The 22,242-nt window shown below is 51.1% G+C and overlaps 9 protein-coding genes across 9 annotated transcripts; 4 read left to right on the forward strand and 5 right to left on the reverse strand.

Annotated features, from left to right (window-relative positions):
- On the reverse strand, positions 1 to 2,814 carry CC77DRAFT_968722 (hypothetical protein). The gene is made up of 2 exons (XM_018535775.1): positions 2,473 to 2,814; positions 1 to 2,373 (listed from the first exon to the last, which is right to left on the reverse strand). The coding sequence occupies exons 1-2, from the start codon at positions 2,483 to 2,485 to the stop codon at positions 107 to 109; spliced, it is 2,280 nt and encodes a 759-aa protein (XP_018382812.1). The 5' UTR covers positions 2,486 to 2,814; the 3' UTR covers positions 1 to 106.
- A 644-nt stretch (positions 2,815 to 3,458) lies between these two features.
- Positions 3,459 to 4,289, forward strand: CC77DRAFT_942309 (GTP-binding protein-like protein RAB2; the record flags this gene model as incomplete). The annotated part of the gene is made up of 2 exons (XM_018534852.1): positions 3,459 to 3,527; positions 3,579 to 4,289. 2 exons carry the CDS (start codon positions 3,459 to 3,461, stop codon positions 4,287 to 4,289), a joined length of 780 nt encoding a protein of 259 aa, XP_018382813.1.
- Positions 4,290 to 8,150: 3,861 nt separating this feature from the next.
- On the reverse strand, positions 8,151 to 9,026 carry CC77DRAFT_249992 (hypothetical protein). Its single transcript, XM_018530865.1, has one exon. The coding sequence runs from the start codon at positions 8,842 to 8,844 to the stop codon at positions 8,263 to 8,265; it is 582 nt and encodes a 193-aa protein (XP_018382814.1). The 5' UTR covers positions 8,845 to 9,026; the 3' UTR covers positions 8,151 to 8,262.
- Positions 9,027 to 9,054: 28 nt separating this feature from the next.
- On the forward strand, positions 9,055 to 11,300 carry CC77DRAFT_1022925 (Polyol:NADP oxidoreductase). The gene has a single exon (XM_018525568.1). It carries the CDS (start codon positions 9,380 to 9,382, stop codon positions 11,078 to 11,080), a length of 1,701 nt encoding a protein of 566 aa, XP_018382815.1. The 5' UTR covers positions 9,055 to 9,379; the 3' UTR covers positions 11,081 to 11,300.
- Positions 11,301 to 11,819: 519 nt separating this feature from the next.
- On the reverse strand, positions 11,820 to 13,187 carry CC77DRAFT_250051 (hypothetical protein). The gene is made up of 2 exons (XM_018530866.1): positions 12,403 to 13,187; positions 11,820 to 12,347 (listed from the first exon to the last, which is right to left on the reverse strand). The coding sequence occupies exons 1-2, from the start codon at positions 13,071 to 13,073 to the stop codon at positions 11,921 to 11,923; spliced, it is 1,098 nt and encodes a 365-aa protein (XP_018382816.1). The 5' UTR covers positions 13,074 to 13,187; the 3' UTR covers positions 11,820 to 11,920.
- On the forward strand, positions 13,166 to 17,294 carry CC77DRAFT_994821 (hypothetical protein). The gene is made up of 5 exons (XM_018536452.1): positions 13,166 to 14,833; positions 14,897 to 15,136; positions 15,219 to 15,572; positions 15,619 to 16,223; positions 16,283 to 17,294. Exons 1-5 carry the CDS (start codon positions 13,423 to 13,425, stop codon positions 17,036 to 17,038), a joined length of 3,366 nt encoding a protein of 1,121 aa, XP_018382817.1. The 5' UTR covers positions 13,166 to 13,422; the 3' UTR covers positions 17,039 to 17,294.
- On the reverse strand, positions 17,036 to 18,747 carry CC77DRAFT_1097248 (hypothetical protein). Its single transcript, XM_018529880.1, has 2 exons — positions 18,296 to 18,747; positions 17,036 to 18,224 (listed from the first exon to the last, which is right to left on the reverse strand). The coding sequence occupies exons 1-2, from the start codon at positions 18,624 to 18,626 to the stop codon at positions 17,317 to 17,319; spliced, it is 1,239 nt and encodes a 412-aa protein (XP_018382818.1). The 5' UTR covers positions 18,627 to 18,747; the 3' UTR covers positions 17,036 to 17,316.
- Positions 18,748 to 19,127: 380 nt separating this feature from the next.
- Positions 19,128 to 20,491, reverse strand: CC77DRAFT_1011271 (protein phosphatase 5; the record flags this gene model as incomplete). Its single annotated transcript, XM_018523702.1, has 3 exons — positions 19,128 to 19,894; positions 19,944 to 20,407; positions 20,439 to 20,491. 3 exons carry the CDS (start codon positions 20,489 to 20,491, stop codon positions 19,128 to 19,130), a joined length of 1,284 nt encoding a protein of 427 aa, XP_018382819.1.
- A 169-nt stretch (positions 20,492 to 20,660) lies between these two features.
- CC77DRAFT_250219 (Spt4-domain-containing protein) lies at positions 20,661 to 22,206 on the forward strand. Its single transcript, XM_018530867.1, has one exon. It carries the CDS (start codon positions 21,008 to 21,010, stop codon positions 22,007 to 22,009), a length of 1,002 nt encoding a protein of 333 aa, XP_018382820.1. The 5' UTR covers positions 20,661 to 21,007; the 3' UTR covers positions 22,010 to 22,206.
- The last annotated feature ends 36 nt before the right edge of the window (positions 22,207 to 22,242 follow it).

The following is a 22,242-nucleotide window of genomic DNA, read 5'->3' on the forward strand; positions in this document are numbered from 1 at the left end:
ATAGATGATAGGTATACCCAAGCGCCATTTCCGCGTCTGTACCCAGGTCCCTCTGGTGAACGCCAAAAATGCAAAAATGCAAAAAAAAACAAAAAAAACACGGAATCTAAACTTCATATCTTCCTCGCCCTTGCCCAGTGACTTCATTGCCGAACAGCCGACCGGCGTCAACACAATACCGAGCCTCTCCTTGTCCGTCTCTTCCTACTTCACTTCCCCAGCAAACAAGTACTGCGTCTAGGATATTTCCAAGGACTCCTTCCATGGCACCTAGAGCGCCCCAACCAATCGCTGCGCTGATGATGCCGACGACATATGCGTATAGACTGCCCTTGTACGGTACCGTGTCGTTGCCGATCTGGAGCATGCGTGCAGTAGAAACCCAGCCTCCAAACCCGAGAGACAATGTTATCACCCAGCGAATAGCGTGCAGAAGGAGTTTTGCAAGGCGGTATGACTGTATAGACGGTCGCCCATGATCTTTGAACGAGCTTGGGCCGAGGGTCGTAGTTGGCGATGCGGCGGAAATAAAGTTCAATTGCGATAAGCCACGCGCGGCTTGATTGAGAGGTAGACCGTGAATGGATGCGAAGGTCAGGGTGAGTGGATTTGTCAGCGCCGCGATGGGTGTTGGTACGATAGAATATGCGCACATGCCGATCATCCCCGCGAGTCGCCTGGGAAGAACGATAAGTGGTAGGCGAACCATGAGTGAAATAAGCGTGGACATGCAGATCGTCCCAGCCATGGTGTATGTCGCATGACTGAGAGAGGCTTGGACTACCGTTCTCGCAGCAGGTGCGGGGACGCTGTTACGATGGAAGTACCACTGAGATACTGTAGCTGCTGTTGTAGCACGTTGTACACCCGAAATGACTGCCAACGTCCAGAAGTAATCCAGGAAGAACGCAATTCCCAGCCACCACGTGCTGGTGTCGATGATCCACCGGGATTTGTTGCTAGCAAAGTGGCCACCCAGGAAAAGACGTGTGAACATGAGAATCCATATCCAAGACCACAGGATCACAGCAGCCAATGCCGCAATACCCACGAGCAACAGTGGAAACTGCGCTCTCAGGATTTCACTGGAGAATTCCAGCATGCCGGTAGCTTTGTCTAAGGAATGTCGCGCCTTGAAGACGGTGTACACCCAGAATCCCGCGAAGCATAGAGGTCCAAACGAGAGCCAACGCATCAGCCGATCTTGCACGCTATCACCATGCCATGACCCTTTAAAGCTTGACACAAAAGGGTAGAAAAAGAAGGAAATCGATACGACGGGTATTGCCAGTAGCATCAGTTGCACCAGAGGCCGAGCGAAGGACCGAAGTAGCGAGAGCCATAGGACTCCGACTATGACCGAAACCAACGAGTATACTCCGATGAGGTGAAAAGACGAATGTAAGACGGTATATATCGTGTCGCCCAACGGATTCTTCTTGTTTGGGGGCGACTCTTGTAGCAGAGAGATGAACCAAGTGCCAAAGATGGCACATTGCACGATTATGAACAGCTCAGCCCAGAAAAAGTTATGTCGTGGCGCTGACGTTGGGTTCTCTGGTACAACATCGGGCACGGTCTGGCGATCTGGGCTTATCGGCCGTGGATGTTCTAGCAAGGTATCCTCATCGGTTTCCTGTGGTATTGGTAGGGTATTTCGTAGTGGACTGCGACCGCGTTTCGGCCTCGGCATGTTGCGAAACTGTTGGAACGGTGGTGGTGGCTCGTCCTGATGACCCAAGAGCTCGTCTCGGTCCAGCTCTTCTATGCTGCCTCGATCTGTAGAATCGAGCTCCACATCGACGAGATTGCCCCTTCCTCTACTGCTGCGGTCCGTAGTCTCGGAGAGCGGTACACTTGACTCACGTTCTTCATCTTCGGGGTTGTTGATGATGGTTGATCTTCCGCGTGCTGGCTTGTCGCCCTTCCAGGAGCTCTTAATCCCTCTTCCGAGACCGTACCCGGGCGCTTCATTGTCGTCCCTGTCCGCGCCTATAGTATGGTCCGACCGTTGCGGGTCATCTTCGACTTCGGACGATTCAGAAAGGTTGCTTGCACCAAATTGCCGCCGTGATCGTTGTAGCGCGTAGTGGTCGGCCATCTCGCGGTCGTGCTCAACATGGTCGTCCTCCTCGCGGAAGTCATCGGTTGCAGAGTAGAAGAGCGGCGCGGGCGCGTTGGATGTCCGTGAAGCGAAGGCGAAGCGGCTCATGGCCTGCGAGTTGTATGGATTCGGCATGTTGCGACGCTGGAGGTAAGCTTGGGCGGCTCGCGAGGACGGGCGTTGCCTGTCGGGGGCGTTGCGGCTTGAAGTCGACTCGGGCTGACCCAGTGACAGCCGCGACTGAGACTGGGAGAGGAACTTGGATGCATCTGGGGAGCACGCACGTCAGTCACGCGAGTCGGCAAGCTCTCCAAGACAGAGGCGGCGGGTCTATCACATGTACCCCGATAAGGCACCAGGTCACTTACACTCGGAGAACATGATGGATAGAGTAGGCGATATAGGGCCTTATGCCTGCTGGACTTGGAGATGGCGTCTAGGTATATCTTATCGCAAGAGATGGTCCGGAGCGAGGGTGGGCTCAGGTGCGACGTCGGTGGTCAGCCGTCGTGAGGCGGTCGAGTGCAAGGGTACCAGAGTACAAGAGGCAGCCGCGGATGACGCAGCCTAAGAGACATGCAGCGGAATGCCAGCAGGTTGCGCCGCGTCCAGCTGGAGATGGGCGAGATGGCGTAGGCAGCGTGGTAGCAATAGGGCAGCGATGAGCTAGAGCCCGCCTAGGAGTCGAGGGTTCGGTGGTTGGCGAGCTGCCGTGGATGGGTTGCTCATCATCGTGCCAAGCCAGCGCGTCGGGTTATCGATAGTCGGCCTGCCGTACCTCGTGAACCTGCAAGGCACGCGCTATTCTCCTAGCCTCAATCACTGCTCCACCCCCCATATGCAAAGCATTCGGTAAACTTGACTCTACGGCGCCGTCGACCTAAAATATCTGCGTCTGCTCGCCTTTTCGTGAGAGCAATTTTTGTCCTGACCGTGTCTGCCCGAGTCACGCCAACCCCGATATTGGCCAGATCCGGTGTACAGGAGAGACGATCGATACAAGCTACAGAGAAAAGCAACATGTCACACAGCCAAAGCCTGCGCAATGTCAATTTGTGCGTGCTTTTGACTTTGCCATGAGACGTGCTTGACATGCTTTGCTGCGGCTCACGCAGCTGCCGAGCTATGACCGCATTGTTGAACCCTGACCTGACTACACCTATCTCACTATCATCCAACAACTTGCCGTCCATCATACCCACACAGAACTGATACTGGCCAACTGCTCTTATCTTGCATACCTTTGGAATAGAATCTGCCGTCTTCGAATACATCTACTGCCTCTGCTGTGATCGTCACATAAGCTTGCTCCCCAGATCAACTTCTATCCCGTCGCACGGCCTCGCGCAGCATCATGGCTCAGCCGTGGGACTACATAGCCAAGATTGTGTCCTTGGGCGACTCGGGATGTGGCAAATCAAGCGTATGCGACACCATTTCTGCCATCCAGCGCTCCCATACTGACGGCTCACAGCTCACAGTCCGCCTTTGCGAAGGCCGCTTCTCACCACACCACGACGTGACTATCGGCGTAGAGTTCGGATCGCGCATCGTTCCCGTCGGCCCACCAGCCTCTCATTCCTTGAGCATCAACAACCCCTCCAACTCCTCACAACCGCAAGCGCCCGTATCGCCGTCGAAACAGAAGCAGGAGCAAAAACACATGAAGCTTTCGCTCTGGGATACCGCAGGACAGGAGACATACAAGAGCATCACGAGGAGTTACTTCCGGGGCGCATCGGGTGCGCTGCTTGTATTCGACATATCGCGCAAAAACACTTTCCTCTCCGCCACGTCATGGCTGCATGACTTGCGACAAATCGCCGAGGAAGGCATTGTAGTAGTGTTGGTGGGCAACAAGTCCGATCTCGCAGGTTCGTCCACCGTAACCGACTCCGACGCTGCCAACAAGCGGCAAGTCACAAAAGAAGAGGCCGAGGAATGGTGTAAAGCGAACGGGGTCATGCAGTATGTTGAGACTAGCGCCAAGAGTGGAGAGGGTGTGGAAAGAGCCTTCTTGGAAGTCGCAGAGAGAATATACCAGAATATAGAAGCTGGAAAGTACGATTTGAATGACCGGAGGAGTGGAGTCAAAGGCCCGGGAGGTGGAGCGAATAGAGCGGGGGTTAACTTGAACGATGCGAGTAGAAAGGGAAAGCAGCAGGGCTGGGGCGGATGTTGTTGAACTACGGTCCACGTTGACACGGGTATATTAAGTTGGCGTACATTATTCGGCGTCCAAAGAGCCATACTCGGCCCGTATATAGTGTTATTGTAATGAACATATCATCACTTCTGCCGACGCGTTGCCTCGGCCAGGTAGACTAGATGGATCCCATTGCCCTTCCACCGAAAGCGGCGTGACGAGGCTGAGCGACATATTTGGAACTCTTCGCGTCTTTCCAAATAAGCTCTAGTGGGGTGTATTCCCCAATGAGCGTCAGTCAGATCTCCTAATGAACATGTTGTGAGGCAGGCACGAGTGCCTCTTCTTCTTCTTCTTCTTCTTCTTCTTCTTCTTCTTCTTCTTCTTCTTCTTCTTCTTCTTCTTCTTCTTCTTCTATCACTGTATGTTTGTATGATGTACACACGCTGACTATGCCCAGCCTCCAAAACGAAAATCAACAAGGCGAGCCAAATCTTCCCGGCAATTATTTCAAATATGTACGTGGTAGCGCGCTGGTTCTTGTACACTGAATAGATCGAGTAAAACCGATGATCTAAGCTTCGGTGCGCCATCAGGCAACTTACTCAGTCCCAGACGTTCAATAAGCTATCTCAAACGAATCCAGATATTGCCTCGCATGAACTTGCCTCTTTCGAACGTCTGGAAACCAGTCGACTACTTTGCCGTCGTCCCAAGCACAGCGAGCGTCAAGCTCGCCAACGATACCCACCTTGTTTATAGGTGCAACAGCATTCTAAGGAATACTTGTTTACGGTGCAGTTGTTTGTCAAAGGATCTACTAGTCGCTAGAAATGCCAGTGACGTGAACTGCTAGCGCAGGCGACATCTGCCTCTTGCTGTCGTCCTCAACTTTTCAACATCCACTGTTGAGTCTACCACATGCAAGTGGCTGACAGGTTGTAACAATATCTCCATATCAGAAAAGAGGTTGTTACTGGACGCATGATTACATTGGCTGATTGAAGCAGAACATTGTAGCCATATGCATGGGGATAGTGTTAAGAGCTTCTACTGTCGTCTGCAGGAGAGTCCACATAGAATTGAGACAACGCTACATGCAAAGGCGTAGATTTCACATGTTGTCATTCTTCGCGTCAAAATGTTTCAAGAAGCCCTAAAGTTTCTCACATGATAGGATTCTTCCAAGCTACCTTAACATGATGCGTGTTCCAGCCTAGGTCTCATTTAGTTCGAATTATCTAGCTGATGTCTTGTAGAGTGCTTCAAAAAAAATCAATACAAGATGTACGCGCTACCGGTCGCATAGACGAAGCAGTTGTGCCATCCGAGAGTTACATTACTATATGTCCATGTTAGATTGAAGCAGTAGAACCTGGAGCATAACCCACCGTTTCCTTGGACACATATCAGATCTCAAGTCTCTCAAGTATGGCAAGATACATGTCGACTCATCAGCTGTACTTATCACTCAAAACTGAACAGGCAAGCATTAAACAGCTAGACACGTCGCGAATGAATTTGCGTCACGTCCAAAGACTACTGAGACGACTCTTGACGATCTTCATGCAACTGGGTTGGAAGCTACTGCATCAAGCACTTTTTCGATGTATTACTATTCAATCCCTTGAAAGAACTGAGACCAACAGAATAAAAAGCGCAATTCCGTCGAGTTTTCAGCCACAGCCGGCGAGCTCGAAGGACTGCTCGATAACGACGACTACAATTGCCAGCACCAGGAGCCCAGCATAAACTGCACTGTATGTAACGAATACAAGATTCTCTAGCAAATGCGTGAGCATATCGAATTTGTCTTACCTGCGATCGGACTTCGTGGCTTATTTACGGTAGCTCAGTCAAACTTAGGGACTATAACTTTGACTAACACCAATGAGACTGTACTTCGTGAGCCTAAAGGTCTCTCAATAGGTTTATATATCGTGGCCATCCGGTGTTTGCGCGCACCTCATGACATTCTAATTGTTGTCAAATGCAATCATACCGCAAACGAGCTCGGTATCGCTCAGTTCGCAGACTAAACCTACCTTCTAAACCTACGAGCTTTCTTCCCAGAGACCACATATCCCACACAATCTTATCGAAATTAGGGTTGTGGATCAGTCGGTCTGTAGCTGAAGCCGGTGTAGTAATAGAGACTACCTTCAATATTCAGATAATGCATTTCATCATCTAGCCACAGCAGAGTTAGATGCATCCAATTAGTAGCTTAATAGATGTTGATACTGCTGGAAGATTCGATATCTTCATAGACGCCTTAACGAGCCTTCCCTATCTGCTTTATAATATAACACCGTTGAGTAGTGTTATCTCTCTCTTGTACAGTCAGATCGAAAGCACATTACCTCAGTTCTACGACAAACGGCAATGCCACGAATAGAGAAACCTAGGTCTACAAAACGTCAGCGTCGTTGTTGATCGGGCGTTACGAGTGTTGCGGATACGTATAACGATCACGGCAACGTCTATCCAAGTGCTGAAGGTGGTTATGTCGAAAGTGAAAGAACGCACTTCGCACGAGATCTCCCCACAGTTATCTTTATATAAGTACCTTCGCAATATCTCAAGCACCTACTTCACCAATACCAACACTAGGCAGATTACCTCTGTTAGTGCTACGGCACGCCTCAATAATACTATTGCTAGCAGCAAAAGAACAGTCGCTAAACTCATGGACTTACAATCATACTAATCTAGCGCTGACTTCAAGACCTTTCTCCGTCTAGCCTACCAGAAGGATGCCGTCTTGGCTTACCTCTTGAAGTATGCACCTGCATATGGGAAGATATCAACAACTTTTCATGTGGTGCATACCCAGATGTTTCAACTATCAGAGACGGATAACGGGTCTATTAGTTTTTTTGGGTTCGATCTGTATATGCGTATACAGATCCCTGGAGGTTTTCAACGATGTTGCCGTGGGAAACAATCCTGGGTGCCCGGACGGCTTTGCAGCGAGTCCGGGGCGGAAGCCGGTTACGGGACACGGAACTCCGTGATATGAGGAGATGCGGAGCATGCTGCGCTGGAACTGCATACTAGTAGTTGTTTTGAGTATACAACGTTACCTAGATACTAGGGCTTGTCGGGCTCTGCAAATCTGTCAATGAATACAATAGCTCAGTCGTCCGGTCAGCTGACCTCGTCGACATCATGAAATGGTGCTTGCTGAAAATGACCATTAGGAGTAATGATTATCAACCCCCTTCTTGCCCATTTCCATCTCTTCAAACCCGACTCATTGTTCTAAACGAGGCTAGCGCAATCATCAATAGCGCTGCCAAGATCGTTCGATAACTTACACGTACTCGTGGGATAGACTAGCTTTCTTCCAAGAAACCTTGAATACTCAACAAAGCAAAAACACAAAACACATCGTGGGTGCATCGACGTAACGTCATGAAGAGTTACGGCTCACTCCACGGACTACTGCCCACGTTTCAATGCCTCAGTCATATGATTCGTGAACAGGCCCTCCGGCGCTGATACCACCCGCCTAGAAGCAGTCACGAGGCCATGACCTGGCCAAAAGTAAATGAGTATTTTGCTGACATGGGGCTTAGCGGGACGCTAAGCACGTATCGAACTCATCTCCCGCGATGGCAGAGGTATTCTCCGGACTGCCCCCATGGCATGGACCAGCTGGTTCTCATGGTGGCTGCCCGGGAAGCAGGTTCAGAAATCGCTACTTCTTGCCTCTCTCCAGGATATGCGGCATGTGGAACCCCCATTAGCCATGACAGCCCGGACCGTGGACGTGGATCTCCATGAGGCTTATCTTCGGGCTTGTTCGTGATTGTGCGATTTCCGGTGGAGATTAGGACCGGTTTGCAAGGTTGTCGCATCCCCACGTCTACAAGTCGCCATCCATGGGGCTTTCGGATTGTGCGAATGCAGTACTACCGCTGGCAGTTGAGACGCTACTGACGCGGTACAGGTAGCGCGGAAAAGCTAAGAAAGTTCCGTTGGGCGGTCGGTATGTTTAGGGCTAAGGCTAAGGACGATCTGATAGCTGCGACGCAGAGCTATGGCGGGGATGATGTGCCGTGCTGCAACAGCATGCATGAGGCTCAGCTGCAGGTTGCAGATCGTTTTGGTGGCCGTTGGACAGGATCCTCGCAGAAGGACAAGTCGGTGAACGAGTCATGGGTGGATCCAGAATCGAAGAATCTGGAAACGAGGAGGCGAGGCGGATGCGCGCTGCTGACTTCATAGCACGTCTAATCACGGATACGATGGAGATCCACTTGATATCACTAATTCGCGTGTGCGTCGGAATAACCCCCAGCCCCGAGCTTCGACCCCATGACCCGCAGCTTCCCCAGGTGCATAGATAACAAACTTGACAGCTGAGGCCACGCGGCTTGTAGTCGCCACGATGTACGTTGGGGGTTGTCGCATGTATTGCCAAGATGGATGAAAACGCGGTCTGGTCGATGCAAGCCTTGCGTCGGCGATGCAGCCGAGATGCTTGCAAGCTTCGGTGTTCCTGGCGGTCCGCACCCCCACGCAAAGCCGGCGGCGGTGAGGTTCTGGTGGACGCAAGCCACAGCGTTTTCAGTAGTCCCTTGAACATCCTTCACCTAGCACGCAATAGTTGTGCACATCGCACAAAATCGCCTTACAACAGACACTACGGCGCAATTGTGGCTCCTCCAAGCTGCGAGCGGAAGCGGGAGCGCAAAGTCTGAAACCCCTGTCCGGTCTAAAAACTGGGTCTTGTGTAGAGACGCGTCAGGGCAAAAAGTTTGAATCTATTCGAGGTGTCGTGAAGTCGCCCAGATGTTGCGGCTCAATCTGGGCGTTTTGGCACGCACCACCAGCCCGCGACGTACACAACACAATGCAAGCCGCAGCCTCCTTTTGCCAACCCACGTTTCCCAAAGCACAGGCTATCAGCTTGCGAATCCCGACTCATAATCCACCATGTCTAGACCCTCCGAAAAAATAGGGGCCCTAATCCGACTTTTTTTGGCACCATGCTCAAGGTTCTACGCATGTGCCCACAAAAAGGATTGAGCTGCTGCTTTATAAATACTTGAACACCACGTCCTCTGCCTTCTCTCATCCACGTATTCCTGTATTCCCATTCCAATCTTACATTCTTCACCATGCCTCCCCAAGTACCCAGGAACTTGCTGCGCGCTGCCCGCGCTCGCGCCGTTTTCCAATCCACCAGACCCTCCCGCCCTGCTGCCGTCAGGTTCCAGAGCTCCGAGGCCGTCCGCCGGACACAGGAGAGCAACAACGTCTACAACGCCCCTCCCAGAGCATTCTCCCAACGTAAGGAGGAGAAGTTCACCGCTGGAACCGCTTCCACATCGCAGCGCCAGACATCAGCAGCTCCCCTAAAGCTCAACAGCAAGAATCTCTCGCAACTCCAGAATGTCACCGTCCCCACCTACCAGCGTGAGGGTGTCAAGCAAGGCATCGTCCACGTCGGTGTTGGTGGTTTCCACAGGGCCCATCTCGCAGCCTACGTTGACACTCTTCTCGAGCAATTCAACGTCCAGGACTGGTCTATCTGCGGTGTTGACCTTCAGCCATTTGCTGCTCCCATGCGCGATGCTTTGAAGCCCCAAGATAACCTCTACACCATCATTGAGCGTGCTGCTGAGGGCACCACCGCCCGTGTTTGCGGAAGTATCACCGACTACCTTTTTGCTCCTGATAGCAGCGAGGCCGTCATCGCTAAGATGGCTCACCCCGACACTCACATTGTTTCAATGACTGTCACCGAGAGCGGTTACTACATGAACGAGAACACCCACCAGCTCCAGACCGACCACCCTGATGTCGCCGCCGATCTGGCCGGTGAGCAGCCGCCACGAACCGTCTTCGGCTACCTCTATGCCGCTATGGAAAGGCGTCATGCCGCCGGTCTACGACCTTTCACTGTTCTGTCTTGCGATAACATGCAGAAGAACGGTGACATTAGCCGGAACATGTTGGTTTCATTCGCTCGTCACCAGAACCCCGAGATTGCCGACTGGATTGCCAACAACGGTGCTTTCCCCAACTCCATGGTTGACCGCATCACCCCCCGTACCAACGACGAGGACAAGGTCAGCCTCGCCGAGAACTTTGGTGTTGAGGACGCATGGCCCGTTGTCACTGAGCCCTTCCACCAGTGGGTTCTCGAGGACAAGTTTGTTGACGGCCGCCCTCCCTTCGAGAAGGCCGGTGTCCAGATCGTCCCCGACGTGCACAAGGTTGAGGAGTACGAGATGATCAAGCTACGTCTCCTTAACGGCAGCCACTCAGCTATGGGATACGCTGGCCAGCTCGCAGGGTTCACTTACATCCATGAAGTTATCGGACACCCTGTCTACCGCCAATTCGTCATCAACATGATGCACCAAGAAGTCAAGCCCCTTCTCCCCCAGATTCCCGGTGTCAGCGTCGACGACTACTGCAACACCCTCCTGGGCCGATTCTCCAACCCTACACTCAAGGACGAGCTTCCCCGTATCTGCCTCGGTGGCAGTGGCAAGATTCCTCAGTTCATCATGCCTAGCATCGCTGAGCAGATTGTCGCCAAGGGCCCTCTTCGCCGCCTCACCCTTGTGGCTGCCGCTTGGTTCCGCTACAACAGCGGTATCGACGACGCTGGCAAGGCCTTCAAGGTTGACGATCCCATGGTCGAGGAGCTCCAGGCCAAGGCCGCAGAGGGTCCCTTGGCTCAGCTTGAGATCAAGACTCTATTCGGTAACGATCTCCGTGAAGACGAGCGTTTCGTTTCTGAGCTCAAGGCTGCTTTGGAGGGCTTGGAGCGCGAAGGTGCTTTGGCCATGATTGAGAAGTACGCTTAAGTGTGCGTTAGGAGAAAAGAGATACCCCAGGGCGACAAGCGTTGCGTCGCCATACTAGACTTTGTGTCTTTTGGATTGGTTTATGCGAAGCATATAGATGATAGATGTTGGGACATTTGCAGCATTGGCGTTGACCTCAAAAAGAAAGTGTTATAGCAAGCGTTTTTTTTTCATAGCATTTTAATCATAGCATTTGATCGTTCATGATATCTACAGATGCACTGCAATAATTGACCATCCGCGAATTAACTATTTTTTTCCCATGCGACTAACATACTGCAGCAATTGAGCGAGCAACATCTTCCGGTCGATATGTGGGCGCCTTGCTAAACCCTCACAACGTAGGCATAACCGCGGAGACCGATGACGTCACTATGATCATCGTATCATTGTCGGTGCCACCGTGCCCAGATGCGTCGCTACATCTGCAGCCTTATCTTCACGCTACGCTTCCTCAACATGATCTTTGTTGGTGTAGCATGCGTTATCTACTGAGGCCTGCAGCGCTCTTATCTCTCGTACAGGATCAAATTTCAAGACCAAATTCCATGCTCGTACCCACTGTCTTCGCAAAGATTACACAAATTCGCCTCTGTGGGGCAACTGCAGCGAGATGGAGTGGAGTTCGCGTACTGTAGCTGCTCCCTCCAAACTGGGACGGGACCCAGAATTTTGGACCCTGTGTTGAAGCGCTAATGTACAAGTCCCACTGCGCGGGCTCACTAGAATTTCTCCAGCAGATCTTGCCGCTTCTAGTTTTCTCCAGCTTGCCGAGTTGCGCCACCCAAAATACCTAGGTACATGTATTCAGCCTTCCTTTTTAGTCCAGGAATCTTGGCGCTATGCCGAGTCTGCTTCTGGGTGGTACGCTTTGTATACCTGCACGGCACCCTCAACACTTTGGACCAACCCGAAGAAGAGGGTAAGGCCTATCGCCACTATTGCTATCCATGAGTTGAGCCAGTGGTCGCCTCCCTTACTATCTTTCAGCGCTTTTAGCAACGCCTTGGAGGTTGGCGTGGCTTCCTCGACAGCCTCTCCTAGCAGAACCAATCGATCTCGCCAGAACTGGAATCGCCCAAGACGTCTGGATGGATGTCCAGGCCGAAAATGGCCACATTGTGCTAATGTGCTGTCTACCGCCGTCTGCGTTGAGTTCGCTCGCCGCTTCTCTGACAACCATCGTCTCGTTTTGCGATCCGACTCTGGAAATAGCAGGGCAAGCGTGTCTAACGTTTCTTCGATCAGGCCGTCTGGAAAAATCGGACTATGAGACTGTATAGTAAGCATCGCTCTCTACTGGTCTAACAATGTGTTCATACCTTTCTGTGGCTATCATCTTTCTCAAGAACGATGCATGGTGGAACACACACAGCTTTTTGTCTCGTTCGACAAGACGCAAATGATCGAGCAGATTATCGGTCAGTATCACCTCGATGCCTGACATTCGCTCGATATTATAACACGTAAGATCCGAACTAACGACATCGTCCTTCGAATCCAGTTCAATATCTAGGGGTTGATTGAAATATTCATGTACGGCATCTGCGAACGAACAGCCTTGGCTCCAGGGTAAGGAATGTTTCGCGGATATCTCGGAAGAAAGCGGTCCAGTGCTGATCATTGTGAATATGCGAGTCGCTAGCTTCAAAGAACCGTCCAACATCTTCTTCTCGTCTGACGTTGATCTTTGCGTTGTGAGTGTTTGACGGAGCCTTTCTCTGATTTCTTCTTCGTCAGCCGCGTCTTCCAGCAAGTGCGCAATCCGCAAAAGACTTCGATGCGACCTAGCGCAGAGATGGGCGCCTTCATCAGTGAGGGCTGCGTTGCATTCCCGTGTATAGTATGCAAAATAAGCGTCCCATACGAAATGGAATCTTTTCAACGGTAGCCCTCTTCTGTCTCGCCATAGATGCTGAATAATCTCCGCTCTAGCCTGTGGTGTAACGGTGTCCTGGAGAACTTCGTCAAGTGGACCGATGAGTATTGACATTTTGAAAAGATAGGTTATTTCGGTATCAATCACAGACCTGCATATATGTACACGAGAGGCTCGTTTATAGGTTGCCAGTCCTGTAGGCTCTGCGCCGCTTTCTTCGTGGGCTTGCAGCTTTAACCGGTCTGGCTCGCGCGTCTTCCAATGGCTGCGCCCCTCGACACCTCCGCACAGCTGAGCCTCGTTATTCAAATTAACACAGGCCCTCGTTCTGCAATCTTTCGATCGATCCTACGCCTACTGTATATTTTCGAACTACTCTCATCCCTATCTCCTCTCGATTTGGATTGAGCTGCATATCCAATGCCGTTGTTTCGTCCTGATCGGTGCGGGATGTGAGGTCAACATGAGCGAACGGTATCTCAGCCGAGCCAGATTCTGGAAATCCGCACAACATCCGTATCCTGACGTCGAAGCATGTATCGGTACGGAAATCGGAATATTTCATGACAGATACTGGTGGCATGCTGTGGGACCCGCCCGGCAGCATTTCAGCCTTCTCGAACCCGAAATCGTGGAACAACTCAACTCAGTATTTATTGAGCAGTATTCAAGCATTTTGCTCTTTCATTTGTACATGATAGGCCGATCAGTGGAGGCAGCGTCGCCTACTATCATGTTTTTTAGTGAGGAGAAGGAAGCACGCAAGAGAGCCAAGAAGGCTCTCGATCATGGAGGACTTCTCGAAAGATTACCAGGGTTCCGAACAGCCCATCTGGCTAGACAACCTGGTGTGGGAAAACTGATACAACCTGCAGCTGGGAGTGACGATACTCCACAATCGAGCGACTCTGACATGGTAACCGAAGTCTATTTCGATGCTTCGTACCCTGTCAAAGCTATTGGAATGCCCATTTTCATTAAACATTCCGATGAGACTTTCCGAAAGGCCACAGCCAATGCTGTCTTTGAAGAAGACAAGTGCGTTTATTTGTCAGTCTCTCACGTATTCTTCGACGACATCTCTTCAACACCAAATGAATCAGTTGTAAGCGACGGAGAGTATGACTTCGGAAGCGGAACCGAGTATGAGGACGAGGATGAATGTCTCAACGCTACATCGCGGGCTAGCGTCAGTTCATTTGGGGGAAGCCTCAGCGACTGGCCGGGCTCAACCACATCTAAGCCCTCTTCCTCAATGCACTCGCCCAACACTAGTTCCGTAGTCTCTTCACCTCTTGGAGATGACAGATTCTCTAGCATGGTAGCAGTACTTGCAGATTCCCACATCGGACAACAACCAGCTCATATTGCCAGCAATCAACCTCCACGAGGAAACTTGGAGTATCTGGGCAATATGACGCGGCATTCAGTAAAGCTTGATTGGGCATTGATCGAAATTAGCAATGCTAGAGTGGCTTCTACTGTCCATAATCTCAAAGCGAGTGTACGAAAGGAGGATAATGACTTAAATCCGGGCACCGACAAAGAACCCGATAATGTTGTTGCGCACACTTCTCGAGGTCCAATCGTTGGACAGCTGTCTCGTGAAACAGTTTTTATGCGACTACCCAACAGCACCAGCTTCCAGAAAGTCCACCAAATTATGCTAGATTCTGCTCTCGAATGGGGCGATTGCGGTGTTGGTATCTCAGATGCGGCGACCAAGGAGCCCTACGGACACGTCGTTGCAACTTCGGCAACAAAGGAGATAGCATATCTCGTACCAGCACAAGAGGTTTTCCGAACATCCGGAACGCAATGGGCAGCTGATTTGGAGGCTATATCTGTTTCTCCCAGATTGAGTGAAATACAAGGTTTGTGACGCTTTTCACGACATGACCTTGGAGCGTCATTGTTAGAATACTAACCAAAAACAGAAACCAAAACTCGTACCTTTTCAAGTTGTAGTATGGAATCTTCGGCAGAAGAGAAACCCAACAATAAAGGATCTCCGAGCTTCCAACATCCGTTCTGGTTCAGTGAGACGTTAGGTGAAACAGCAGCATGCTTGAGTCCAGTCTCTCCAAAATCTATGCTTGCACAGTACACGACAACCGTACCGATAAAGAAAGAGGAAGACGCACCTCTTTCAAGCATCGCGTTTCCCAAACAAGCAGGTGTGTTCTCTTGTTAGTAAATCAATGCGATTAAGTGTTTGACGGAGAAGATTCTGAGTTGAGCTAATCGAGCGTAACCTAGATCCAGATCCAGAGCCAACCTTGATTTACAGTCCTTCGCGACATAGTAAAGTCCCTAACGTCAAGCGAATGATGGATTACACATCCGGAAACGTCAATGCTGCTTGTGGAACGGCACCTGCCCCCAAGGAAGTGACGGCCAGCTACTTAAGATCGACCAAAGACAGAGTGAACTACTCCATCAAGCTCAGATCATCCCCGATAGTACGCCCTGCAATCGTTGACAACTGCGAATCTTTGTTCAACAAGATAGTCATACCTCAGTTATACTCGCTTGGTGAGGGTTTGGAGCCTTTTGGGACAATGTTCGCTAGCCGGGACGTCAGAGTCAATTTAGAGGGACTCAAACATATTTGTATGTATATTTCCCAAAGAAGCCATCATTGTCTGACAACTGGCAGTTTCAAAATACTTCATGACCTGGGAAATGGAGGAAGTTTGGATACCAAGATGTCTAGAACGCTCACATACCTTCCTTGGCACTCTCTACATAGCATCGGCCTACAACGATGTTATTTCCAAAAGTATAGTGGAGAGTCTTGAGACTGCAGCATTGCGACAAGATGTGATTCATCTTGTTTCTGAGCACCTTACTAGGAGGGAAGAATGCGTTGCTGATCACAACATTCTAGCAGTACTGCAACTTATTACTGGAAACGTCATAGTTTGCATGGAGGCAGGGTTGTCATTTCATCAGAATGGGTTGCAAACTATGATTCAACAACGCGGAGGCCTGCAAAAACTCGATTCGACATTGGCATCAATGGTCTCATGGCTTTCGTTAGAGACGGCCATTCTTCTTGAGAATCAGCCAATGACCGAGTACCTTGAGTACTGCGTGTCCCAATCGACTAAGATGTACCCATCAACATTAGCGATACCAGAATCGCCGATCTGGTGTCCCCATGAGGATTACATCACGTTACGTATGTCCGGTAGTTGTAACGAGCAGACACTACAATTGGTGGTGGACATGCGCTATATGATTGATGGTCTGATGAACAAGGTGAGCTTTCATATTGTCAGCAACTTTCGCTTTATATCTTCGCTAAAATTGATATCTAGAAGGAATCAGCGACTCGAGCCTCTGAGTATTTTGATTTTCTTCACAAGAAACTCACTACCATATATATTCCAGTGTCTCAACGGCAGATTTCCGAAGAGATTAGGTGCGAAGACTGGAGATATGAAGCGGTCCGCTTAGTATCAACCATCCAAGCCACATCTCTTGCCAGACGCATCCCACTGAGTGAGGCACTTGCTCAAGTGTACGTAGCCGACGTCTCTTCGGTTCCGCGGCTTGCCAGTGACCCGTTTTTTCCTCACAAAAAGATGACGACCTCGGATGAAGACCTGTTCGCGTCCTCAGTTAGGCCATCCGCAGTATCTGTTGTAAGCTCGGGATGCACTCCCATGACGATAGATTCCGGACACTCTGAACTCTCTTCCCTTCCATCTATCTCCACGTCCTCGGTTAGTTCGTCGGCTTTTCTATCTTCTAATATCTTGGAAAAGCGTTCTTCTCAGTCAACATTCCTCCAGGAGCTCAGAGATGCGCTTGAGAAGTCGGACATGTCTAATTGCTGGGACAACATGGCAGGTGTACTTTTGTGGATAGCTCTTACGGCTGGTGCGGCCAGTAGTGATAGTGATCACAAAGTGCTTCGAAGGTACTTCTCCGCCCTAGCGATCAGAGTTTCAATGTTTCTGTGCTTCGAGCACCCTGAAGCTTTGCATGCGACACTTCTGCGGATGACGAATATTCTTAAGGCATTGCACCAGCCAGAGGAAAACCAGCGGTTGAAGAGAAGAAAGGTGTGAATCATATTTGGCAAGTTGAGAGCTCCTTATGAGATGATTGAAAGCTCGTAAAACTATCTGCCCGGCGTAGTCCTTGCTCATGTACCAAACAACAACCTGTGTTCTGTCAGAAGACCTCGTTGAAACCACTGCTTTCACAAAAAAGGTTTCCCTACCCTACCATGTACTAAAAAAATTGAAGAGGGTATCACTACGCCGATTATCGTACAAAACCGTCCCATCGTACGTGTACATCCAAACGTCATATAAAAATAATATCAAGATCCTACCATGTTGTCCTACGAAGGCGTCATCTTGACGACTCCAAAACCATCGTCTTTGGGTGTCGCTCTTCCTCCGCCAACCATGAATGTCCCACTGCCCTTCTCGTCGAACCAGCGACTACTCCTATGCCAGCTAGGGAGGTTTTCAGGGTCTTCGTCCTCATTCTTGCAGCCTCTTCTGCAGCCTCCATTTTGCCGCCACTGCGTACCAGCCCACTTCATACAACGTGCGTATTCAGCGCAACGACCGGCTCTTCGTTTCTTTTGTTGCGAGAAGTCTGTGAGGGTCTGTCGTGGCGTGAGACGACGGAGAGTTATGACAGCGTGCGCACAGAGGTCGGGTATAGGAAGAGGTAGATGGGTAAGAGCGAGCGCTGTCGTTTCGAGCGATTCGAGGCTGTAAAGAAGTTCGTCTGGTGCTGCAAGGAGGAACGACACTGGCTGTTGGACTGTAAGAGAGTTTGATATGAGACTCGAGGCTTTGCGCCTGAGTATGCGCCTGGGTCCGGTTTCCAGCTCTTTTCGTTGCTCAGGCTCGATAGCGGGCGTTAACGGTGTGACTGCTCTAACCATCGCATCGTCCAGTTCCTCGAGCGCTCCGATCGCGGCTCCGTCCACTTCCCACTCCAGCACTTCCTTCTCACAGCCGGCCATGCCCATGTAGATCAAGTCTTTTAATTCCATCAGCAGCTCGAAGATCATGCGTTGTGGTACGGGTCGTTGTTCGAAGAGCGTCTGTATCGGTGGAAGGAATCTTTGCGCTATCTCGCCTCCAGTGTATAGGTTCTTTCCATGTGCAAAAGGGGCATTGTCAGCCATCTGTATTTCGATCTTTGACATTTGACGTGAGAGGCCAGCAGCAAGGTGACGGATTTGGATAAGCGGGTTTTGTGTGAGAGAACATTGAAGGGTCGAAGAGAGGTCTAATCGTTGAGAGTCAGTATATGCGCCTTTCTGGACAAACTCCATAAATCACAAATCGTTGGGCATATACCAGTAAATGCGACCTCTCCGGCAAGGGCAACGAGCGCCTCCGCGAGCTCTTTTTCCTTTTCCTTCAGTTCACGTCTTTGCGCCTGCATAGCCCGCCATGGTACGACGAAGCCAATGCTCTTTCCGACATTGTCTACTGCCTTTCCATCTGCGATCTCTTGCGTGCTATCCACGGTACTGCCCTTGTTATATTTCTTGCCCTTCTGGCCGCGAGCATCTTCTTGGTGGTACTGGAATGCGAGGAGGAGATCGTTGTTGTCTTTGGTATGGCGGATATTGCGCCAGACGCTTAGGACGGCATTGGTGGAGAAGATTTGTTGATATGGCGACATGATGGTTGCGCAGACAGATAGGCTTTCACATTGCTGATACAAAGGTTGTCAAAGATGCGACCGAGTGTCGGCGTCGTGGATCTACGGCGAGATCAGGCGTAAAGGGCGCTTTGTTAGCAGGTTGGTAGGACGTGATGCGATGGAAGGAGTAGGATCCATGTTTGTCAACAGAGTTAACCGCATTAGGATGCAACACGTGGGGCCGCGTGTGAGGGGCAACGCAACTACCACGCGCGACCCGTGATAGCGTGCCAAACGCGTAGGACATGGTATTTTACTCGTAGATTTCTGTTCTCATCATGATTTCGATGCTGCTCGTGTACATCGACTTCGGAATCGTGCCTTCTGACTCTATAGTACATTCATATACCAGCGCTCCGTCCCAATCAATCCTGAAAGATCAAACACAGCCCCAACCGATTCCGAGTATGCTGATGCGCCGAAGAACACCGAAGTATGCATCGCTGCGAACAATGACTGAACCAACTCACCTTAAACTTATTAGATCATGCCGGCCATGCCACTTGATGCATATGCCATTGGCTTAATGTTCGGATGCGCAACAGCATCGAACTGAGTGAACTTGAGCTTATACTCGGGGCCAATCTTGATGAAAGCACCCTTGTTGTGAGTGCTGTCGCAGTAGTTGGGCGCTGAGAAGACTGTGATGCAGCGTCCATCGTGTTCGACCTCGTAACCTTCCATGCGTACTTCGTGTGACCGGATGATGGCTTCAAGGCCGTTGTTCTCACAGAATCGCTTCGTGATGTCGGGGCCGAACTGCAGACCAACACCGCGCTTGCTGGGTCCACGGCCTGGATTCGTTTGGGGATCGGTCCACAGCATCTCCATCATAAGTCCAGACTGTCCCGGTTGACGCTGCTTGAATCGGTCAAGCTTTCTTACGTCGTCTAGTGTGATCTTGTCATCTGAGAACAGACCACCGTGAAGCACAAAGTACTTCTTGCCAATGAGGGTTGCCAAAGGAAGCGCGGAGAAGGACTCGGAGAACAATTTGAACACGCGCTCAGTGTACTTGGCCCTACATTCACCCTCGAAACCGTACATCCTGTTCATATCGTCCGTCTCGTGATTGCCGCGATTCAGGAAGAAGGTATTGGGGTATAGCCATTTGTAAGCGTATAGTAGAAGGGCGATTTCGGTAGACCATGAACCTCGGTCAACAAAGTCGCCGTTGAAGAGGAATGCGTGCTTTTCGGAGGGTTTGCCAGCGAGGCGGAAGATCTCCATGAGGTCGAAGAATTGGCCTAGCCTTGTCAGTATACAACGAGTCCATGAATCTTTTCCTCAACCTACCGTGGGTATCTCCACAGACTGTAATCTCCTGACCATCCGCAACATCATGCTCGACCATAGTGGGCTCTTTCTTGACAATGTCCATTACGGCGATGATGATCTGGTAGACATACTTCTTGGCCAGCTTCTTCCCGTTCTTGAACCTCTCAATCATGTCTTCGACGAACTCCAACGTCATCTTGTCTCCCAGCTTCGCGCCATCGTATGAGGGGTCGACAGCCATGTGTTCGAGATCTAGTCCCTCCGCTGCCGATGGCGCGTCTTCAACTTCGATGGCCTTGAGGAAGGCGTCTCGCTTGACGACCTTGTCGCACTCGGCCATGCGCAGTTTCGCGTTCGCATCGTTAGGGGCTTTCTTGACGACGAGCTTCCAGTCGCGGAGTGCTTCGCGGTGCTTGAGGATGGCGGTGTTGGCTGAGGCGCGGCGGTAGTATGCCTGGTGCTGTGGTAAGCCGTCATGTCGACTAAGTGGGTTTGCGACAATGGTACCTTGACATTGTTTGGGTCCAGTTCAATTGCCGTGTCGGCATCTTGTATGGCGTAGCCATATTGTTCGAGCTTGATGTATGTCTGGGAGCAGGTTAACAGAGGCGTGTATGCAGCAGGTGAGACTCGGTACTTGTGCGCGGTTGGTGTAGAAAGAGGGCTCTGCGTTGTATGCTTCTATCGCCTTGGTATAGAACTCCAAAGCCTTGTCCCACTCCTGGTTCCTGAAGGCATTGTTGCCCTGATCCTTGAGCTTGGTCGCTTCGTCGGTCGGGGCACCCATGATGTATCGATGCGGTGCGGGACAAACTGGGGTATGCGAGGCACGCGGGTGTGATTGCAGAAGGCGCGACGGGTTGCTGCACCTGTTGATTGACGGGAGAGGGAAGCTGCGTCCCTGCGCAAAATACGATGACCTAACAAACAAGTGACGTACGGCGAAAAGAGAGTGAACTGTTGCCCGCACTGCCCGCCAAAAGTTATCAAGCAATTCGGTCCCGCCCTCTCGCCTCGCCTTGCCACTAACGCCTCCGCCAGCGCTTCAACCAACCAGCGACCTCGGCTCGCAACTAGACATCATGGCGCGCAAAGGTGTCGCAACGGTCAAGACGCCTAACAGAGAAGATAGGTACATGACCATCGATTCTGACGGCGAGGAGGTCACTCCCGCTGCCAGTTCTCCGAGCGATAGAACTGTTTCTCGAAAGAACAGCAGAGCAGATGAGCATCAGTACTTTGCGCATGAGCTGGAGAATGTCGATCCCGCAGCCTCACGCGAGCCACTAAACCCCTCTAAAGTGGCCGAGTCAGGTCCAGAGCCAGAGCGCCGACAGCCTCGCCAAGCTTCCGGAACCGTAGAACAAAGTAGGACACTTGCGAACGCACTGTTTCCTGCCAGCTTCAACAACCCCGTCCTTCCTTCTGTCGAAGCGTCCGAGTCGCCCACGTCCATATCTGCCCACCAAACTCCGCATCGGCATCAAGAGCCCGTACAGCAGCCCCGTTCTCGACTTCAGAAATCTGCTACGCCTTCGCGCGCTGCTGGTCGAGGTCGCGTCAACGCTTCTACAGACGCCAGTGTCTCCAGTCCCATTCACCATCTCGGTCTCACCCCCGAGAACCGCCACCAAACAGGTCAAAACTCGCATCCCAGCCTTCCGTCCTACATCGACAACCCCAACTACTTTGACATGGCACAAGACATGATTCAGGGCGGCGCGTACATCGCGCCTGGCCAGCAGCGCAACATGCGCGCCTGCATGGTCTGCTCCATCGTCCGGACTCAGAACCAGTTCCTCACCCAAGGCTGCCCGAATTGCGAAGAGATTCTCGAACTCGCCGGCAACCCCGAGCAGATCAACGATTGCACATCGCAAGTCTTTGAAGGCCTCATTACGGTTGCTGACACCTCAAGGAGTTGGGTAGCTAGATACCAGCGCCTTGAGGGCTACAAGCCAGGTGTCTACGCGACCCAGGTTGAAGGCATTCTCCCAGACGACGTGATTGGCCTGGTGGAGAGTGCAGGCATCAACTACGTGCCTAGGGATGGTAGCGAGCAGGATATGCTACCAAAGGACTAAAAGTGGAGAAGCGAAGAGGAGGACCAGACACACATATGACTGTGCAGAGGAATACAAGGGAGAGGAATACTTGCATTGCATATTCAGCGCTGGAGTTATGGTAAAAGTGCATCCACGGGTGCCTCAACAAGACGATACAACAGCTCGAAGAATCGATTTCATTACACATGGAGCTCACAACATCGCCGGTACTCTTGTGCCTTTGTCTGATGATATACGTGTCTTGTCGTGGC

Source organism: Alternaria alternata, assembly GCF_001642055.1.
Source record: "Alternaria alternata strain SRC1lrK2f unplaced genomic scaffold CC77scaffold_18, whole genome shotgun sequence".
Classification (NCBI taxonomy): Eukaryota; Fungi; Ascomycota; class Dothideomycetes; order Pleosporales; family Pleosporaceae; genus Alternaria; species Alternaria alternata.

Coding starts and splice junctions, on each gene's coding strand:
- CC77DRAFT_249992 (XM_018530865.1), bottom strand. CDS start 8,844: ATGTTCAAGGGACTACTGAAAACGCTGTGGCTTGCGTCCACCAGAACC.
- CC77DRAFT_1022925 (XM_018525568.1), top strand. CDS start 9,380: ATGCCTCCCCAAGTACCCAGGAACTTGCTGCGCGCTGCCCGCGCTCGC.
- CC77DRAFT_250051 (XM_018530866.1), bottom strand. CDS start 13,073: ATGTCAATACTCATCGGTCCACTTGACGAAGTTCTCCAGGACACCGTT. Junction 12,348..12,402: donor AAGATGATAGCCACAGAAAG/GTATGAACACAT, acceptor ACAGTCTCATAG/TCCGATTTTTCCAGACGGCC.
- CC77DRAFT_994821 (XM_018536452.1), top strand. CDS start 13,423: ATGAGCGAACGGTATCTCAGCCGAGCCAGATTCTGGAAATCCGCACAA. Junction 15,137..15,218: donor CGCGTTTCCCAAACAAGCAG/GTGTGTTCTCTT, acceptor AGCGTAACCTAG/ATCCAGATCCAGAGCCAACC. Junction 16,224..16,282: donor TTGATGGTCTGATGAACAAG/GTGAGCTTTCAT, acceptor ATTGATATCTAG/AAGGAATCAGCGACTCGAGC.
- CC77DRAFT_1097248 (XM_018529880.1), bottom strand. CDS start 18,626: ATGTCGCCATATCAACAAATCTTCTCCACCAATGCCGTCCTAAGCGTC. Junction 18,225..18,295: donor CGGAGAGGTCGCATTTACTG/GTATATGCCCAA, acceptor CTCAACGATTAG/ACCTCTCTTCGACCCTTCAA.
- CC77DRAFT_250219 (XM_018530867.1), top strand. CDS start 21,008: ATGGCGCGCAAAGGTGTCGCAACGGTCAAGACGCCTAACAGAGAAGAT.